The sequence below is a fragment of the Acinonyx jubatus genome, chromosome F2, assembly GCF_027475565.1.
Source record: "Acinonyx jubatus isolate Ajub_Pintada_27869175 chromosome F2, VMU_Ajub_asm_v1.0, whole genome shotgun sequence".
Lineage (NCBI taxonomy): Eukaryota > Metazoa > Chordata > Mammalia > Carnivora > Felidae > Acinonyx > Acinonyx jubatus.
In genome coordinates, this window is record NC_069394.1 from 11,497,780 (window position 1) to 11,519,522 (window position 21,743).

Here is a 21,743-nt window from a genome sequence, read left to right on the forward strand (position 1 = left end):
TTCTGTGAGAATTTTATTCCTGACTTAGAAATGTTAGTACTAGTATTGAATTAATTTCCTTCTGGAACACTTAATATTTTCCTTCACTCTTTTTGGATGAGTTGTGTGTATTTTCATTTGTGACTAAGCAATATGACCAAATGGTTAAGAGAACTGCTAGAAGACAGATTTGCCTGTGTAAGAATTCCAGCTCCGTTGTTTACTGATTTGTTGACCTTGAGAAAGTTATTTAATCCTTTGACCTTCAGGTTGCTCAGAAGTAAAATGAGGATCGAAGTGCTGGACAACCTCAAAAGTGATTGAGGATTTTGTAAGATACTACTGTGTATGTATTACTTGGCATCGTGTGTGGCACACAGAAAGGCCCGTCACTGGTTTTTACTGTCATTTGGTCCTGATAGCAAGGTGTTGGGTGGGGCAAAATGGTTTTGTTGCCCTTTGTTCCTTCAGTCTGTAATGTTTAAGAAGGTCCTTTCTGATGAGTATTCCTAAATATCTCCATTTAAACTTTATTCTCTTTCGGAAGCTCAGTCCTTACAATCGCTAGACAGGAGAATACCTTGTTAGTAACTTTTTGCCTATGTGAGTGTATGTATATTGTCTAATGGGTAACTTCCTTTTGACCTCAGTTTAACGTGTTTCCAGATATTTCAGATAGTTACTGGGTTGTCACGTGGCACATGGACTGACTGTTTAGTTCTCAGAGGCCAGTGAGAACCGGGACTGATGAGAGATTAACAAATGGGCGAATATCAGCTTTAAGACAAGTTTTGTGTGATTCTTTGCAGGATTCATGTTGGATTAATTGTGTATTATTTAATCATCGGCTGAAGTTTCTAAAAAAGTTTCTAAAAATTGAAATCTAAAACTTGAGTCATTTGAAAATCGAATGAGTGACTCTGGGTGTGGTCATGTAGAGTGAAATATTGAAGCAGGGGCTGCTTGGCTGCTTGGCACAGATGTTGTAGAATACGTTCATACCAAGTGTCAGTGCTTGAGTTTGAGTTTCCATTTTAGCACCTGTTGTATTTAGTTTGGGCCGCTATAACAAAATACAGTAAACTAGATGGCTTACAAATAACAAATTTATTTCCCACAGTGCTGGAGGCTGGAAGTCCCAAGGTCACACTTCCAGCATAGTTGGGTCCTAGTGAGGCGTGCTTCCCGGTTCATACATAGCTGTCTTCTTCCTGTGTCCTCACATGGTAGAAAGAAAGCAAGGGAGCTTTGGGGGGTCTGTTTTATGAGGACATTAATTCCATTCATGAGGCTTTCACACTGATGACCTAATCACCTCTCAAAGGGTTTAATCACATTGGGTGTTAGGATTTCAACATACAAATTTTAAGGAGACACAAACATTTATGTTCTTTTATACTTTTCTGTAGAACAGAAAGAGCTGATGTATAAAATAGGCTCGATAGCAAAACCAGACAAGAAGAGAAAAAAATTATAGGTCAGTCTTATTTATGAAATAATCCAAAGTGAAATATTAAACCAAATCTAGAAATACATTTTTTTAATTAAAAAAACTTTATTTAATGTTTATTTTTGAGAGAGAGATTGCGAGAGAGAGAGAGAGAGAGAGAGAGAGAGACTGTGCGAGTGGGGGAGGGGCAGAGAGAGAGAGGGAGACACAGAATCCGAAGCAGGCTCCAGGCTCCGAGCCGTCAGCACAGAGCCCGACGTGGGGCTCAAACTCATGAACTGCGAGAACATGACCTGAGCTGAAGTCAGATGCTTAACCGACTGAGCCACCTAGGCACCCCAAAATACATTTATTTTTTAATGACTGTATAGATTTGGTCCCAGGAAAGCAAGGATGGTTTAGCATGGAAAAATGTATTCATTTGGGGGAACCTGGGTGGCTAAGTCGGTTGAGTGTGCAACTTTGGCTCAGGTAATGATTTCACGGTTCGTGAGTTGGAGCCCTGCATCGGACTCACAGCTATCAACGTGGAGCCCACTTTGGATCCTCTGTCCCCCTAGCTCTCTGCTCCTCCCTGCTCACGCACACTTACTTTCTCTCTCTCTCTCTCTCTCTCTCTCTGTCTGTCTCTCTCAAATAAATATTAAAAAAATGCATTCATGTAATCTTATGTTTTATAATCTCATATTCATAGATTAAATGAAAAAAATGGTTAGTATTTTATAAAGATGGAAGTTCTGCCTTGGAATGGTGTGTGTATTTGTGTGTGTGTATTTAATGCAAAATCAAGTCAAAATCCCATTAAGATTTTTGTAGAACTTGACAGTTACATGGGTGAATAAAAGGCCAAGAATAGCTAAGGCAGTTTTGCAGGAATCACTAAATGATCAACATAGACCTCAAGGAAAAGTGGATTACATGTGACAAAATGGTATCATAAACAAAGTTAAGACTGGGACACTGCGACATTGCAGACTAGAAGAAGATATTTGCGGTGTGTTTAGGCTTCAAAAGGTTAGTATCCAGAGTTCCTATCTAGAATTCCTTAAGCCCACCTGGAGGGGAAGGAAGGGTGGAGGTCAGAAAACATACCACTCTGGGAATTTCAAACAGGGAATGAATTAATTTTAAAGTTTATTTGTCTGTTTTGAGAGAGAGAGAGAACATACAGGTGGGAAAGGAGAGAAAGAATCCCAAGCAGGCTCTATGCTGAGTGGGGCTCCATCTCACAACTGTGAGATCATGACCTCAGCCAAAATCGAGAGTCTGTTGTTTAACTGACTGAGCCACCCAAGTGCCAGCCAGGCGCCCCTAAACAGGGAATTTAATACAGAGGATTGGTTACGAAGGTATTAGACTAGAGGAGCAGAGGGGAAGAGGAGACAGGGACAAAGAAAAGATGGGTGGTGGTACTGCCACCAGAGATTAGCCGCTACCACTGCTCGACTGGAACCCACAGACTGCACTTGCTTCTGCCTCTGATCGGGGCAGTGCATACTGGCCCCACCTCATCTGACTGTTCTTAGAGCAGCTGCTGGTCTGTCCCAGCCAGAGACAGGGAAGCTTCTTTCTCGGTCCTGCTTTCTCACCCTCTAGTGCCTCTTACTGACATAACCTCACAGCTGGCAAGGATGTTATTTACAGATGCTAAGCCCAGCAGTACAGAGTCCGGTGTATAGAAAGGTAGGTGTGGGAGAGATACTGGAAAAATAAATGCTACAAGTTGCAAAGAATGTGAATATACATTTTACAGATGGCCTGTAAACATAGAGATATAGGCACATTTTTACTGGTAATCAAGAAAATATAAATTAAAACATCAGTGAGATATTTCACAATTTAAAGTTTGAAGCTTGAGGTTTTGGAGGATGGGAGAGAAGAAAATCTTTACTAGTGGAACAGTGAATTGGTAGAAGTACTTTGGAGAGCAGTTTGGCACAATATAGTTAAGTTATGGTTGCGTTTTAATTTCCAGACTGCCGTCCAGTGGAAACTCTTGTACACGGGCCCAAGTATATACAAGTGTATGTAGCGTGTGAAAGGATATGTGTGTAAAGCATTCTTTGTTATTAGAGAAAAACTGAGAAGTCACTGTTCCTCAAAAAGGCTTCATTGACCTGTGGAATAGTGTATGTCAATAAGTGAACATGGATAACACCATTGAGTGTGAGAGGTGGATTTTAAAGGAATATGTACAATATAGCATTTACGAACATTGAAAAGCAGAACAGTGCTGTTTGTTTATGAATATGTACCTTCACAGTAAAAATTTTAAAATACGTTTGGAAAGGAAGCATACTTTTAAGATTACCTTTAGGAGATGGAGGAGAGGAAAGTTGGTTGGGGAAGGTTGGGAGGTTAAGTAGTGCCCAAAAATGTAGGGAGGTCTCTGAAGCAAATCTGGCAAAATGTCATTGCTTTAATCTGAGTGGTAGAGGGAGGTGGGTGGGGATGGGCTACATGGGTGATGGGCATTAAAGAAGGCACTTGTTGTGATGAGCATTGGGTGTTACCTGTATGTGATGGATCACTAAATTCCTCTGAAAACAATATTACACTGTATGTTAGCTAACTAGAATTTAAATAACAATTTGAAAAGAAAAAAAAAGCTGTTCAGTCATCAATGTAGCATACAGACAGACAGACACACACACACACAATCTGGGTGGTACAGTATGTGGATACATTTTTTTATGTTTAAATTATTTTCTAACTTAAAGAAATAGAAAACAAGAAGGACTTAAGAACCAGTCCTTCTGGGGAGTCTTTGGTTAGGTGTTCCTTTTTCTGTATGTTCATTGTGGTGTTTGCATGCTTCTGTATGAAAGTATGTCATACCATCTTGTCTGGTTTTGTACACTTGTCTGTGAGTTCCTCAGTGCCAAATCTTCAGTATCTGTCCCAGTAATTGGCAGACAGGAGCTAAGGAAAGGTTGTTTGGTTTAAAACAGCAGCAGCCACCAGCAGGCGCTGTAAACACTGACTACCTGTTGAAGTGTGCAAGGTGCTACGGTTTTTATTTAATGGCTCATCCAGGGGCCCCTGGGTGGCTCAGTCGGTTAAGCGTCCGACTTCAGCCCAGGTCGTGATCTCACGGTTCGTGAGTTTGAGCCCCGCGTCGGGCTCTGTGCTGACAGCTCAGAGTCTGGAGCCTGCTTGGGATTCTGTGTCTCCCTCTCTCTCTCTCTCTCTCTCTCTCTGCCCCTCCTCGACATGCGACCTGTCTCTCTTTGCCTCTCAAAAATATATAAAACATTAAAAAAAAATGGCTCATCATGCATCATTGCATGTGTATTGGAAAGATTTCAGGCACCTGAATTCCAATCCATTCGTCTTTTGGGAGCACCTTTGTTTTTTTTTGTTGTTGTTTTGTTTTTAATTTTTTTTTAATGTTTATTTATTTTTGAGAGAGACAGAGCTAGAATGCGAGTGGGTTAGGGGCAGAGAGAGAGAGGGAGACACAGAATCCAAAGCAGGCTCCAGGCTCTGAGCTGTCAGCACAGAGCCCGACGCGGAGCTCGAACTTACGAGCTGTGAGATCACGACCTGAGCCGAAGTCGGACGCTCAACTGACTGAGCCACCCAGGCGCCCCTGGGAGCACCTTTGAATGAGTCATATGTGTTCTTTGAGCATTAGTGACTTTACATTAAAACATTTTTAAAATTACTGATACATATAAAAGAATACCTTTATTTGTAAATGTGGAAGCCTAAGAGACTCCCCTGAATCCACCAGTAATTGAGGAACTGAAATGTTACCCACGCCTTTGAAGTTGCCTGGTCCTATGGGCTTGTTTCTCCCCAGAGATAACCAGTATTTAAAATTTCATGTTTATCATTCTCTCGAATTTTAAATATATATTTTACCTTACATGTGTATATAATTTTACGTGGATTTCAAAATAGTGGTACACTTTAAGAAAGTGAGTTGACAGTACTGTTTTTTTTTCTGAGGACCATATTTTTTCAAGAAAAACCTTCATAATAAATCCTTGTAGGTAATTTTGAGTTTCAGTGTTTTTGTTTTTTTTTTTTTCCGTATTCCCATCACCATTCTGTAAATTTCTTAAACTACTTGGAACTTTGTATCAGTCCTCTCATACCCTGTCTGTACCTGAGGCAAGACATTGTAGCAGGAAGCATTTCTTTTCAATCTACACCTCAGGTGGTAATTTGCATTGGTGGTTTAATTATTAATGGCTGGAAGCATGGAAGAGTACTATTACTAGTAATCTCTGAATCAAGCTCAAAGATGCCATGACAATCTGATGTAATATTAATTTATCATGGTTCACTTCCATTTAGGGAGCAGTGTTGGTCTCCTGATTTATTGTGTTTATTGCATATAGCCAGTCATACTAGTGAGTCTTTTATTTAAAATAGTGTAAATGAGAGTTTTCGTTTTAAAATAATACTAAATCTAAGTGTATCCACTAGATGTCAGCATTAGGAAAGATGCAGTGTAACATATGTAGAGTCCTAGCCAGAGCAATGGGAGAGATTCAGTCTAACAAGTACTGTGTGAAGTCATGTATTTTGTGAGAGAGTCAAGACTAGAAATCAATTGTCCCAATTTCAGTTCAGTTGTACATTTATGTTACGTTTCTTTAAGGCAAGTAACTTCTCTCCATGTAATTACTAGACTAATGTATTGCTCTTGACGTGTGCTAGGGATTTATGGTGAGATTTTAGTACTTCTCTGGTGGTATTATGGCTGGGCACCTAGTAATACCTGAATCCTGCTTCTCCTCCTTTACATTTTACAAAGGAAGGAGAGTCAAAGGATCACTTTATTAATAGCTACACACTAGTACCTGATGATGATAGATTAGATATTGTTGGTAAAGGTAAGGACTAAGCTACTCTCTACAACTTCCTCTGTACCAGTCAGATTTCAACCAGGATAGCAGAAACCGTGCTAGGTATTTTTAAAAGGGATTTAACGTAAGGATTTATTTACACAAATGTTGGAAGCCTGAGCAAAAAGAGGATGCCGAGGTGTGCGTGTTTTTACTCACAACACTGCTGACATTAATTCTGAACTGTTTTCCAAAACCACTTCTGATACCAAATGTGTGGGGCTTTTTCCCCCCATGCCAGCCAATTCTCCCAACTCCCCAGACACCAACTGGGTGTCCTGCAGTTCATTTTGATTCTGACTCGATGTAGAGTTGGTGTACAGACTTCTCAGGGTAAGGGCTTCATCCTACAAGACTCCGTTCCACTCCAGATGCCATTCACAAGTCTTCAGTCTCCTTTACTTCTGACCATCCAGCTGTAGAAGGTGGTAGGGGTTCCCATGACTCCTTCCTCAGTTTGATAATTTGCTATAATGGCTCACAGAACGCAGAAAAACACTTTGCTTATACTAGTACCAGTTTATTATAAAGGACTTTATAAAGGGTACAAATGAACAGCCAGGTGAAGAGGTACATAGGATGAGGTCTGGAAGTGCCCTGAACATAGGGGCTTCTGTCCCCATGCATTTGGAATATGTTTCCTTCCCATGTGGATGCGTTTACTAGCTTGGAATTGCCTCAGACTCCATGATTTAGGGGTTTTAATGGAGGTCCCATTATGTAGGCATGACTGATTATAAATCATTGGCCATTGGTGATCAATCCAATCTCCAGTCCCTCTCCCCTCACCAGAGGTCAGGAGATAAGGCTGAAACCTGAGTATACCTTGTCTTTCTGGCATCCAGCCCTAGTCTTAAAGCTGTCTGGGGGACTCATTAAAATAAGAGATGCTTCTGTCACTCCCGAAGTTCCAAGGAATTTAGGAGCTCTAGGTTAGGCATGGGGGAGGGAGCGGTAAAGACCAAATATGTATTAAGTTACATGAGGTAACTAAGATATTAATGGTAACCGCAGGAAGCAACTGTCAATTCTGGAGCTGGGGGAAAAGAAGGGATGAGGTAGGTTAGGCAGAATTTTGGAGCTTGAAGGAGGAACTCCATAAGGCTGGAAGCTCAGACCTCTTGGAGGGGGCCAGGCACTGTAAGGCATTCCCCAGGAAGCTAGAGCCTAGAGCCATATGGAGCTTTTGATGACAGGAAATGCTGACAGAACTTGAGAAACAAAAGAGAAACCTTCTTTTTTTAGTTTTATTTAAGTAATCTACCCAACATGGGGCTTGAACACAGGACCCTGAGATCGAGAGTCGCATGCTCTTCTGATTGAGCTAGCCAGGTGCCCCAAAAGAGGCACCTTCTTTCTTCCCACCTTCCAATTTCCTTATAGCTGATGGGGCCCAGTGAGAAGCCAGGTAACAAAGTAGTCTAAGAAATACAGTCTTCAGCTTCTTAGTCCTAACATTAAAAGCAGATTATAGAAGGATGGGCTTGGGGGTGAGAGTAAATTAACTGTCACAGTCAACCTTTTTGACTACACAGTATTCATATGTCTTTGCTGATTTAAGTACAGGGCCACTGTTTTCATGCTTTCACAATTTGAGTTCTTGGATTGCTCATGCTCAGATAGTCTTAGGAATACAAGTGATAGGGAAAAACCCTGTGAATACAGAGTCCCAGAGGGACTGCTCAGTCTACATATTTTATCAAGTGTGGTAGAACCAGGAGTGGGAGAGAGCTGAAGTCCTGGGAGCTTAGGTTCTGCTTAAACATGTTTACCACGTAAAGATCAGAACACAACAGGGACAAGAGAAAAAGGAAAGTCTTGGCTTTGCCATTTATCGAACAAATATTTGTTGCTCAGACATCATCATTGTGCTAAAACAATGAACGAACCTGTTTAGCAGCTTCTCTTGTTGGAGAGAAGGGGGGAAAGAAAGAAATCGGGAGACAAAGGTCCGAGACGGTTCCGGTGTGATGTGCATTTGTAGTGCAGTCGGTAGAGCAGATAATATAATGTCAGGATAATTATTATAGACGCTTTATCGTTAGGCTTGTTTGAGTTTTTTCTCTCCATTTTGATGGCACTCAGCTAACCATTGGTTTCCCACCAGTACAGTCAACCGCTGTGTTCCTAATGTGAGTTGCAGCCATGTTAGAAGCTAAGAAGGAATTGTGATTATCACTCTCCTTTAAATTATTGTGTACCTAACTCATCCTTCAAATAAAGAAATGCCACTGGATCTCACCTGTTTACAGTTCTTAAATTAATTCAGTAGGTGTTTATTGGATATTTATTCTGTGCTGTGTTGAAGATTTACTTTGTATGCTTTTATTGTAGATGCACCAAATACATGTTTGGCCAATAAGGTCAATATTCAGCGAAAGCCAAAGCCAAAAATCATCATAAAACACACATCTGGCATATATTAATAGAAAATTTATCAAAATGTTAATTATTACGATGTTAACTAATTTTAACAGAGTTTTAAAGTTTGACATACTGAAAATATTTTGTTCTTATACTGTTGTCAACTGCTAGATTACTCCTGGAGTCACTCTACTGTTCGTTTGCAATATTAAATCAACATTTGCTTTCAAATGGTGATGTCGTTTCATAGAAGGAGTTGTGCAAGCAAGACTTGGTGCAGTATTTGAAGGGGATGGTGCCTGCATATTTTTAGAAGCAGATGTGCAAAGTGAAATTGTTGATACCATTTGAAATTTTTTGAAGTCTGCTATTTTAGCTTGTACTTGCTGCTTTATGCAATCACTTGAGAAATGTTTGTCATTAAACCTTAGATCCAGAAATCTGGCATTGGAGTTTGGTAACTGACTTGCAGGATAGCAAAACTGTGAATTTCTACCTGCCTTTCAACTTTGCATTCACCTAATGGTAACGTTTTCTATGTAGTGGATTGATTAGAAGGATCATTCCAGCATATGTCCTATATTTTTGTAATTACTCTCTGTATTTTGTAATTACTCTGTAAGAGCCTGACAATTTAGTTATTGTTTAAACGGGTTCCAGCAGGTGAATTACTTTATCTGAAAGAACCATTGCTTATTAGTAATTTTGTTTCTGTTGGCAGTGTTATTCAGAGTGCAATATTAATTTTTTCTAATGTTAAAGTAGATTTTTTTTAACATAAACTTAGGTGCTTGATTGAGTGTATGACAAAACAACTCCCCAGTCTCCTGTATATCTGGTGGTTTGTTTTTGGAGAATTATGAAAGTGATTTACTATATTTTTGCTTATGCAAAATATATTTTGTTATATGGTGTTATAATTAGTTTCTGAACACACAGCTGAAGAGTGTGAACAAAGCTCAAGTTTGGGATTCCTTAGCTACTCTTGGCCTCCATTCATCATATGTGTGCCACTGTCAGTGAAAATTTGACCATATTTTTCATTACTGATTTTCCATTCTGTTAATATTTCTTTAAATTCGTGGTACATGTTTTATGAGAACCAGAAATTTCTTGGCAGACAAAGCCAAAGTGTGGCTGAATTCCACATTAACCCACTATCTTGTCAATTTTAAAGGCTTCCCGTTGTTTCTACAGATCTAAATGTCTTGATGATACAGAGAAATAGCATATGTAATATTAAATAATGTTTTAATGCACAACAGAATATAATTCAGCACCATTTTATAGTACTGTATTTTCTCGAAGACCGTTTTGCCTAGGATTCAGAGCTTGGGTAAATACAAGAAGTTCTTCGTCTTCAACACTAGAAGTGGTTGGCAGTTTATAGTTACTGTTTGATAAGTTTTTCCCCATTCACACACTTTTAGTCACTGTAAATTGGGAGATATGGAATTCTATTAAAGCATTCTTATAAAATCTGTTGTGAAGTTTTTTTTTTAGAGAGAACAAAGTATGTTTTTCAGTATCTCCTTTTTCTCTAACACTTTATCATATTTCTTTGTGTTCTTTGTTCACTTATCTGTGTTGACGATGAAAATGGATGTTGGGCTGATATTGGAGTTTGTCCTCCTTGTAAAATTTTGACGGAGCAGGATTGACACTCTTGTTTTTAATTCTTTCTCAGATTTGAAGAATTCCCAAATAGGACTTTTGGGGGAAGACTTAATGGTTTAAAAAGGAAACTAAATACTTAAACCCACATTTTCCAAGCTTTTTTTTTTTTTTCTTTTCCTTTAATGTTACGAATGCTCCTCAATTTTCCAAAGATGGGAACTATGATATAGGCTGGTCTCCATTTTTACTTTGGAGCCATATTTATGGTTCTGGAAGGATATTATGTTTTTGCTTTGTTATTTGGGCATACTGTAGACTTTCTGGATACTCATGTATACTCCTATCACTTTATTTCTCTGATATTTAACATTTCAAAAATTCTTATTAGTTGCACAGAAGCCTACTGGCTTTTACTGAGAGAGTGAGAGACAGACTTCATTGATCTGACTAGGAAAACATGTGCTCTTTCTAAATTCCCAGGCCTTTTCTTTCCTTGTCAGTTTTCAGTTGTATTTATTTTGCTTTTTCCTCTCCCCTTCTTGGAACACTTCTGAAACTTCACAGATTTTTAGTTTTCTGTGTTTTTGCAGTCATTCATTCATTCATCAGATGTCTATACTACCTACAACATCCCCGAGCATTGTTCCAGGTGCTGGGGGTAGAGTGGTGTTACAGCAGATCCCCTGCCTTCTTAAAAGTGCACCTTGCAGTGCAGGCAGCAAGTAGATAAAGGTAAAAATACGTGATAGACGTATGGTTGGTGATAAACACTGGTTTGGGAAGAGGAAGCCATACTACAGATGGGCTAGTCAAGGAAGGCCTCTCTGAGGTGGTCTAATTAAGCAGGGACCTCAGTGAAGTATGCTAGTTTGTCGCTTGAAGGTCCGTGGACAGAACGTTCCAGCTAGGGAAAAAGGTACAGAGCCTCCAAAGGAGAGAAATCTTGTTGCATTAGAGAAACGGCAACAGGCTGTTGTGAAGAACAATGGGAGGTGAGGCCAGAGGACGTCAGACAGATCATGTAGGGTTTTGTAGGGCCTCGTAAGAAGTTTGGATTTTATTCTGAGTGTGTCAGTAAGCCATTGCATGTTTTTGAGCAGAGAAGGTATGTGGTTGATTTATATTTTTAAGAGATTGCTTTGCCTCTTGTAGCAAAAACAGATTGTAATAGGACGCAAAAGTAGAAGCAGGCTTTTGAAGTAACCCTGACAAGAGGTGATGGTGGCAAGAAGAAGGCTAGAATAGCAGCGAACGAGGTAAGATGGGGTGTCTTTTAAACTGATGAGAAAAGTGTACTGAGGAGGAGGAGAGAGAGTCAGTTATGTCAGGCGGTGCTGACAGAGGAAGTAAGGTGAGGTCTTGAGAATTGACCATTGGGATTAGTAACATGCGGTTCATTTGATGACCTTGCCAGAACGATTTTGTTGGTGTATGGTTGGGCAGAAGCCAGGTTGGAGAGAGGGGGCTTAACAGAGATGGAGAGAGATACAAGATGATGAGTGCAAGCCACTCTCTTGAGGAATTTTGTTGCAAAAAGAAGCAAGGGGTAGGGTGGGAACTGGTGAGGGAAGCACAGTCAAGGTAAGTTTTTGTTTTGTTTAAGATAGAAGTAACTACCGATGCCAAAGGGAAAGGGATGGAAAAAGAAAAGCCATAAAGTACGAAAGAAACTCAGGAAAAATGGGTTGTTCTAAATGTTAGACGAAGAAAGTATTTCAGGAAGACGTGTGACAGACTGGGTCAGAGGCTATTAAGAGATCCAGTAAGTTGAAGTGTGAGAATTGCCCTTTGGATTTAGCCGGATGCAGGTTTCTGTGACCTTGACAGGGACCAGCTTCTTTGTATTGGTGGGAATAAAAGCCAGATTGGAATGAGCTGAAAGAGTGGGAGGTAAAAAGTAGAAGGCAATAACTATAGGTAGCTTACGTGGCAAGTTCTTGCTGTAACGCCAGGCAAGGGTGCGCCTGGGTGGCTCAGTCAGTAAAGCATCCAACTCTTGATTTCGGCTCAGGTCATGATCTCATACATAGTTCATGAGTTCAAGCCCCGTCGGGCTCTGCACTGACGGTGCGGAGCCTGTGTGGGAATGAATCTCTCTGTCCCTGTCTCCCAGCCCCTCCCCTGCTTGCTCTCACTCAAAAAATAAATAAGCAAACTTAAAAATAAATGAATAAAAAAAGGAGGACAGGCAAAATGATGTAGAGGAGACATGAAGCCTTGTAGAACCAGGTTGTGTCTCAGGAACAGGTGCGGAGGGTAGACTGGTTATTGATGAAGAAAGGGTGGTAGAAAGAACAGTAGAGGATTTTCTTTCTTTTTTCTGTAAACAGTGTAGTGAGGTCATGTCTTGCATGTGAGGACGGAGGATAGATTGTTAGAGGTTTGAGATGAAAAATAAAGCCTTGTGGAACGGTCACCTGGTCAAGTGGGAGAGTAGGTTGATTGGAGATGCATAGTAGGATTATGGGGCGGAACTGAGGCTGTGCTTCACGTTAGTGGCCATATGTTTAAAGTAGAGGTTCTTCACTGGGGCAGTTCTGCCCCCAAGAGGTATTTGGCAACATCTGGAGGTATTGTTGGTTATTACAACCGGGTGCTGGGGTGATACCAGTTATCTAGTGCGTAGAGGCCTTCAATGCTGCTACACATCCTACAGTGCCCAGGACAGCCCCACAGCGAAGAATTCTGTGGTTTAAATGTTAACAATGCCAAATTGAAGAAATCCTCATTTATAGGGATGCTAAGCAGTACATTTGTGAGCTTTTCTTTTTTCTCATCCCTCACCCAGGTATACGAAGTTTATAAAGTGGATGTGAAGGAGACTGACACTAAGTGAATAGAGTAATTCAGATTGTGTTCAGTATGCTGAAGGAAGAAGTTAGGTGATGTGATAGAAGGTAATGAGATGTAGTGGTAAACTTCTATGCAAAAAGATGGCAGACAAAAACTAGTCTGAAGAGGGGACATTTGAGGGGCCTGAAGAATGGGGGAAAAAAGAAAAGCCAGCCATGGGAAAATCTTTGCAACTAGCATTCTAGGCAGAAGAGAGCATTATAAAGCCCCCCTGAGCTCAAAAGAGTAAATGAAGCAACCGCATCTCTTAGGAATTTTGTAGAAAGGGAGGCGATAGTGTATTAACATACAGTTGTGTTTCTGTTGGCTTCTCTAATTAAAGAAGCTTCTTTTCAAATGTTTTACGGGAAAATGATCTAATGTATTTATTAAGTGCTTTTCATGAGCTCAAAAATACATTCCACAGACTTTAGGCCCAGAAGAGCAAGTTCCTTTCCAGATAATTCACGAACTTTGAAGCAGACCTGTAACATAAAGGCTCCTAGTCGCAGAATTTTACCAGAAATACTGTGAACACTTGAAGTAACCTGGATCTGGTGTCTGTGTTAAATTTCTTTTTAGCTTTTTAGTAAATGCTTATAATATTTAGTTTAATCCAGGGATTACGATACAAGTAATTTGAAAGAGAATCTTTAGATTTTTCCTTCTAAATTCAAATGTTGTAAGATTTACAGTTTATTATTTTAAATTATAATATTCATTATTTACTTTGAAATTGTGCTTCTGAAGTATATCAAATGTTTTGGCCCAAGTTTTATATAATCTGAAAAATCTTTTATATCTTTTAGTATCTCTTTGTCACATTCATTTGTTAATCTGAAACTTAGAAATGTTATTAGAACTTTTTTAGATGTAAATGATGGAAACCCACCTCAACTAAACAGGTAAAAAAGGAAATTGATTGAAAGAATTTAGGATATCTTAAAACCAGAGGAAAATCCAGCAGCTGAACTGAGGGAAATGGCAGCTAGAATTCAGGAACAAGTAGAGATAGAAATCAGTGACTTGAGGACCTTAGGACACTTTTCTCTAGTGCATGCTGGCTTTATCCTTTTGTGACAGACTGGCTTCCTGTATGGCAGGAAATAGGGCTGCCACACACATCCCATGGGTTCTGCAGCAGAGAGATTGCCAAGCATAGTCACTGAATGTTTTTGCTTCTGTTAACCCATTTAATGATTTTAGGAACCTTCTGCAGTGGATATTCATATTATGCACAGTTTACAGATGAGACACGGAGAAATTAGGAAACTTGACTACAGTTGCAAAGCTTGGAAGGAAATGGCAGAGCTGGAGTTTGGACCCACGCCATCTGGTGCCTACCAGAGCTGACAGGTTGACAGTTAGCTACTATCTCATATTTGCTGCAGTCAGAGGATGATGGGGACTTTTTGTTGTGTTTTTGCCTAAAGAGTTAAACTATGCCAGACAGGGATATGGTTTTAATTTGTTTATCATTATTAAGAAGATATGACAACTGATAGTGTTATGGTGAACTGTTTTCAGATCTTTGAAAAATTCTGTGAGTTTTAAAAGAAGTTATTTATTTTGGGATGTTTGGGTGGCTCAGCTGGTTGAGTGTCTGACTTCAGCTCAGGTCATGATCTCACAGTTCGTGAGTTTGAGCCCTGCATCAGGCTCTGTGCTGACAGCTCAGCAGAGCCTGGAGCCTGCTTCGGATTCTCTGTCTCCCTCTCCGCCCCTCATCTACGCATGCTCTGTCTCCCTCTGTCACAAAAATAAATAAACGTTAAAAAATTTTTCTTTTAAAAATTATTTAAGTACTCTGTACACCCAACACAGGGCTTGAACTTATCACCCCAAGATCAAGAGTCGCATGCTCCTCCAATTGAGCCAGGCTGGCTCCCCAAATTCCATGAGTTTTTGTTCAAAGAGACACATACAATGTGCTTTGGGTACTAGATCTGCCTTGACTGTTGTATGGTAAGGAGACTTTCTGCCTTGGACCACAGTTGTACTACATCAGTGGTTCTCAACCAGGGATGATTCTTCTTGGGGACATTTGGCAATCTCTTGGGTCATTTTTGGTTGTCACAACTAGTGTGTTGGGTTACTGGTGGCCTCTAGTACAAATAGGCCCAGGATGTTGCTAAACGTCCTGTAGTATGAGACAGACCCTTCTCCGTAAAAGAATTATTCATCCCCAGATGTTAATAGTGCTGGGGTTGAGAAACCTGTACCAGATACGCTGGGCCATTTTCAAACTAAGTGTCTGTGTTTGGGATGAAAAGGTAAGAAATTCTAGATTTTTGAGTACTTGTGGAGAATGAATAGGTCAGGACCAAGTACGATGCACTTTGAGCAGTTTAGGGTCACATTAGGCTAGGGTGCCTTGAAAGAAGGACCAAATAGTGGAAGAAGTTTACAGAGGGAGATGTGGGAAAACGGAGCAGACAAACTTGGCCAATTTTGATTATTTTCCTTGAGGATCGACTGTGCATACAAGTAAAAAGGTAAGGAAACCTAATCTCCCTTCCTCCCTGTACCTGATGATGATCTCATAGGATATTTCTTGGCAAAAGTGGACTAAACTTGGGCTTTGTTATTTACTCTGATTTATAACATTGAAATTCATTAATAACTTGACTCTGGTTTGTATTAAAGAAGTAGAGCTCTTATTTTTTGAGAGTTAGTTTGTGATTTTCAGGTGACAGTGACAACAACAGCCAACATTTATTGGGCATTTTGTGTGCCAGACACTGTGCTAACAAGTCAGTGCTTAATCTCATTGAGTTCTCATAACCCTTTAAAATAGTTACTCTGATTTGTATATTTTACTGTTGAAGAAAATGAGTCCCAGAAAGATTAATTAGCATCCTCAAGGTCAGGCAGCTTGTCAGCTGGAGTTGGAATTCTGGTTTCGTTCCATAGAGTACACTCTTAACCACCAGACGGTGTGATGCCTTTTTCCTCTTAGAGACATTACACTTCTTTCTTATGCTTATTTCCCATCTGTAGTTGAAGTTTTGATACCATTAGGTAATTCTTTGTATATCTGCTCTTAGTTCTTGGTAGGGAATTTATATATGTTTGGAAACAAATATTCCATAAATTAAAGCTGTGAGATATACTATTTCCAAATGGTTTCAAAGGAAAAAAGTAACTCTTGAGTAAATTTGGTAACCAGTGTGAGATCTTATTTAGATGTGATGATTTTGGAAAAATGCTTGTACTTTCCGTGTATAAAAGCTTAGAATTAAACTTTTTACAGTGTGTAAGGTACTTAAGATGAACTGTTTCCTCTTAGCTTTAACCTCAGTTTATCCATCTGTGTAAGACATTGTACAAAATCTTTCCAATGAAATTGTGTGTAATAAGGATTTTAATATCAAAAATAAGATAGATTCTGACCTCTCCCATTGGAGGAATATTGTTTTAAAAGAGAGAGGACTTTTCAGTATTTATCATATTTGTGAATAAATTTTAACATTTGTGAATTTAACACTTGTGAATAAATTTTAACATTTTCTAAGAAGTGTGTGTGTCCCTGTGCCACACTTTGACCTTTAAAGCAAGTAACTGTTATGCATATGCTGTTACTTCCTCTTTGGGAAGCTTAAAGTTAGGTACCCCTGCCATTGCCCAGGGAGTAGTAGGTGGAGGAAGAGGGGAATGGACCACACAGGTGGCTGAAAGTCCTAACTCTTTTCAGATTTTTTTATAATGGGGGTGAATAATAAGATGTCTTCTTTCATTGATTAAATGTTGATTAATTACAATCAATGTTGATTCATTGATTAATTGTTACTTTTATGTTTTCATTTCATTCATACTTGCCAACAGTTAATATTTGGAGAAAACATATTGAAACTTGGAGAGGGGAGGATGTGGGGTGCCTGTGATCTCATAGTCTGCCTTCCCTAGAGTTACTGCAACTTCAAGGTTTCAACTTGGTTTCCTGGATGTTCCTGACACCTCCTTCCACCTTCATCCTCCCTGAGTCATGGCAAATTTTGGTACAAGATTTATGCCAATGCCTTATTTTTGCTGTTCATCCTCTGCAAACTTACTAAGTTGTGATGATGTTTGCTGGCTCCCTTTTGCTTGTTTGCTGTGTTAACTTCCAAGTGACATACTTCACATGGTTGTATATAGTTGATACTGTTGAATTATCAGTCTGTGAGTGAAACAGTGAAAAGTCTGATTAACCTTAGGAGTATAGAAGATGTAAGAAATACTGGTTTATGTGTGGTAAAAATTTTTAAATGGGTCATCAATTGATAACTTCCTTTAGTCTTTAATGGTTAAATGTGGTTTGAATGCCATCTTCCTAGTATTCTCATTAGGGTTTAATTTTGCAAGAAGGAAACTATCCCTATTATTTAAAAATAATGGTCTCAGTCTTTACTTATTTGAGAGATCTATTTTTGATGTTAATTTAAATTGAGAATATATGCCTCAAACATTTTAAAGGAGTAACACTAGCATAGATATTAATCAAATGTAAATATTGCAAGTAATATGTAAAAAATCTAATCTTTTTTCCAATCTTGCTTTATGTAACTTTTTTGATATGTGGAAAAGAGGGACAAGAGTTATAAACTCAGAGCCAAATGTGCTTTTGTTGTTCCAAATTTTCAATGCCAGAAGTATATAAACCTGCACCTGTTGGTAATTATGAGCAAGCCAGCCTTTGCCGAATCCCAGGCCTCTGCTTAAAATTTTTTTTACTGGAACTAAATGATGTTGCCATTTTTATTTTTAGGTTTGCTGGCATGGGTAATCTCATTAAGGTGCTAACCAGGGACATAGACCACAATGCAGCACATTTTTTCTTGGACTTTGAAAGTAAGTCTCTTTAGCCCTTCACAGCTGGTGCATAATGGTAAAGGTGAAAGATGAACTATATTCACACCGCAGTGAAGGCTGGCCCGAATATTTGTTAATAAGATATGGGGATCAAACAAAGTTTGCATGATTTTTTTCTCAGTCGTAGGCAAACATCACCATCATATGTATAATTCTTTAGTTTTTCATTTGCTAAAATCATGTTGAGTCTGTAGCCAGTGCTGTCCTTTCATTAGTCCATGAAGCAAGCAGCCTTATGATGAACATTCTAATAGTATGCCTTGGTGACTACGCCCAGCAGTGTTTGCTCAGAATCCTCTGATAATTTTATAAAAAACCAGAATCGTGCTGCATATCCAGAATCAATACTTTAAACAACTTCCACAAATTTATAAGTAATCCAAATTTGGTTAGAAATATATGCATTATTTAATGGCATGTAGGAAGTAAGTTGAATATTCTGTGTTAAGATGAAATGCAAAGGTGAGCTGTGGCCAAAACTCTTAATATTTGGCTTTGAAATAAATTGTTGTTTCAGTGCAATATTAAACAAGATTATATGTGAATGATTCTTGATACGAAATTTCTTTTTCAGAATACTAGCACTATTGGAATACTTAAAGAATTTTTCATTATAAGGCCATTAATGAAACTTGTCTTGGGAGAATTTTGAGAAGAAGTAGAGCAACAGTTGTGCCATTGTGTGCAGGAAAACCACATTTCACCTCTAGGTCCTACATACCAACACCTTGAGAACCCGGTTTGCTGTTTGCCAGAGCACAGTCTGGGCAACCCTGAAGGACGAATTCATGGCCTAATGAACATTTTCCCTGTTACTTTTTTTTTTTTTTTTTTTTAAATAAATTTCAGATGTTCTTTTTTATAAAGGGATATTTTCTCTTTTCTCATTCTTGTCTTGACAGGTACCTTAACATGGGGAATCTTCTTAAAGTTTTGACATGCACAGACCTTGAGCAGGGGCCAAATTTTTTCCTTGATTTTGAAAGTGAGAAGATGATTTTCTATTTCTCTTTGCCTGCCGTAGACTGCGTCTGTCCTGCACTAAACGAATGTTTCCACTTTGCCATCTTTTTAACTGCTTTGCATGACTGAGCTATGAATTGTTTGAGTAAAATTTCTGGTGCCTTCTAGAACTGGCAATCATATTTTATAGATTGCATTGTAGTAAAATGTTTTCACTTGAAGTTTTGTGAGAGTCCTATCTCCTGGTTGGACATTATTTTATAATTGGAGATCTCTACTGAAAACATTTGAGATACTCCGATGAAAACATTTGTATGAAAAAATTGTGGTGGAAAGGACAAATGCTACTTTGAGATTTGTTAATAGAAGCCATATTTGGGGAAAAATTTGTTGCAGCTGAGAAAAATTGACTAGGTTTTAATCATTCTATGTATCTATTGAAGTATTTTAAATACAAATCTGTTCATGAAGGCCATTCAAAGCTCAGTAATTTGGGCATAATATTAAAAGGTAAGTGTGAACCTTAATTATTTAATCTTTACAGATAATTTGAAAAGTTAAACTCATTATATGTATTTATTTCAGGAATTCATTTTTGTTCTAACTCTAAATAAAAAGAAAAATAATGGGTTCACAGACCTTTAAGTAATTTGCCTTCTGTTTGTTTTATGTTGCATGACCTATTGTAATATGGTCTAAGAGTGGCAGGTAAGTGTCATTGACCCCTGTGCATGTTGGAAAGCTTTTGCTTTTTGGCTGTCTGTATCGCTTTAGCTTATCTGGTTGTCTGATTGAGAACAATGATATTAAATTGGTTGTTTCAGTGTGAATGTTGCTGTTTTAACTTACGTTATTAGAAAATTGTTAGGAAAGGGTGAAGAGATAGAAGGTTATAAGTCGTGTGATCCCGGGCATTTTCATCTGAAATTAAAACATTTGAACAGATTTTTAAATACTTAAAATTTAAGACCTTTTCTGGTTTTAAAAACAAATCCCTTAAAATCTATCCCCAGAGAGTCATTGCATTCTACATCAAGTTCACTTTAGTTTATGTGCTACTACACAGTTCATTCTACTTTGTGAATAATTTAAATATTTTTTCTGTGAACCAGGACAGTTGGTAGGAACACATCAGTTTGTAGCTTACTTCCATTTTATGGAATAATTTGTGGTCTCTGATAAGTTCTTTTACTTTTATTACATTCCTATAGATGTTTTGTTACAGTTTGGGTCCTGCGTACAGGCTAGCAAAGAATAATGTCAATATCAGGACCGTATTAAATTGTTGGCTTTTTAGGGGAAGATGTTATTAAATGAAGGTTAGTTTTCTTGACCCTTCTCAACAATTTAACAATGCCGATTCAAGTGCATGTTCAGCATGAATTTTAATCAGCTTGGGGATGTTAAGCAGATTGCTGACTTGAAGATTCTTCTTTCAGACGAGGCGACTTACATTAGAGCTGTATTTTAGTTTATCTGCATCTGTTTCAAACTGGTCTTGTGTATTTTTCTGCTATTCTGTCTCCTTTTTATTCTGTCTCGAATTCCTTACATTTGCAGAATCTTGGCTTTGATATGGTCAAGATCTTGTTCAAGACTTGGCACTTGATCTTTTTATAAACCTAGCATCATGTTTTGGTCAAGTGAGAAGCATGAATTTTAAATATTTTAAAGATGAGTAGTATTGTAAATATTATTTGGTCTTGGTTTTCTAGTCTTTGGGGGTTTGGACCATTATCCTTAAAATTTAATAGCTAATTTAGTAGCAGGAGAACGTTAAGATTGCTAACACCACCAGGGGGAAAATAAACAATAATGAAGAACTATAGGTAAAGTGTTAACTTGTTAAAGGCAGATGTAAAGTAAAAGGTGATATTTGTTGCCTTTGTCAGCCAGTGTAGAACTTTTCGTTTGACACTTACTGGTATTCTGTATATGAGGCCAGAGTTTGCCTGTTGTTACTTCTTATCTAGATTTTTAAATATGTTTTCTTTTGATTCCAACATTAGAGTTCTCTTAGTCAATTTTATCTTTCATCTATTTGCGTATTTTCTTCTTTTTGGAAATACGCATTTGTAAAAATTGATCTTATCATTAGACTATTTTAGGGACTTTTTAGCCCATCACATGGGTCCTCTCTTCAACGGTTGTAGGCCAGACTAAGAATTGTCAACACAACTGACTTGCCAGTTCGTGGTGATTACTGAGAATAAAGCCACATTCTTTTATTAAGTAGAATATTTGGTGTTACATTGTTCCAGGTTGAACGATAATGTTCAGGTTACGAGAGTAATTTGACTTTATTATTATACTGTTCCATCATTCCATCACTCAGAATGATGGAATAGTATAATAATAAATCTATTTACAGCGAGTAATAAATCTAGATTTACAGTGAGTAAATCTGGCTCACTGCATTTCTATGGTTGGGCAACTTATAGAAATAATTCCATATAGATAGATATACTGATATTTTGTATCAAATTGTGTACACATTAAGTATTCTTGTGCATATAAAACATCTGATGGAATCCTGTAGTTTACAAAATGAAGATGTCTGTAAGTCCTTACTCCTTTAATTTACATGCATGCAGGTACAGGTACGGGTTTCCACTTCAGTTCCACATTTAAGGCTTGCCCCCTGTGTGCCAGCCAGTAGATGTTGGGATGCAGAGATAACTAAGATATAACCCCTGCCTTTGGGGAGTTCTCAGTCTAGTAAGTTAGAAATGCAAACTGATAATTTCATTAACATAATTACATTCAAGTTGTAGATCACAAGGAATTAACCGTACCTAGCAACGAGTAGTTTGGACATCATGGCAGAC

General features: G+C 38.4%; 1 protein-coding gene across 11 annotated transcripts in view; it reads left to right on the plus strand.

Moving 5' to 3' along the window:
• The window catches only part of CYRIB (CYFIP related Rac1 interactor B), a 147,399-nt gene that overhangs the window by 97,437 nt on the left and 28,219 nt on the right, over window positions 1-21,743 (plus strand). For 6 of the 11 annotated variants that reach the window (XM_053208339.1, XM_027063907.2, XM_053208341.1 and 3 more), the window contains one exon: window positions 18,855-18,937. In XM_053208339.1, coding sequence (XP_053064314.1) covers window positions 18,865-18,937 — 73 coding nt within the window. In that variant the 5' untranslated portion in view covers window positions 18,855-18,864. Of the gene's footprint in view, window positions 1-17,848; window positions 17,932-18,854; window positions 18,938-21,743 lie in introns of all 11 variants that reach the window. The other 5 variants (XM_053208344.1, XM_053208338.1, XM_027063909.2 and 2 more) reach the window with 2 other exon arrangements.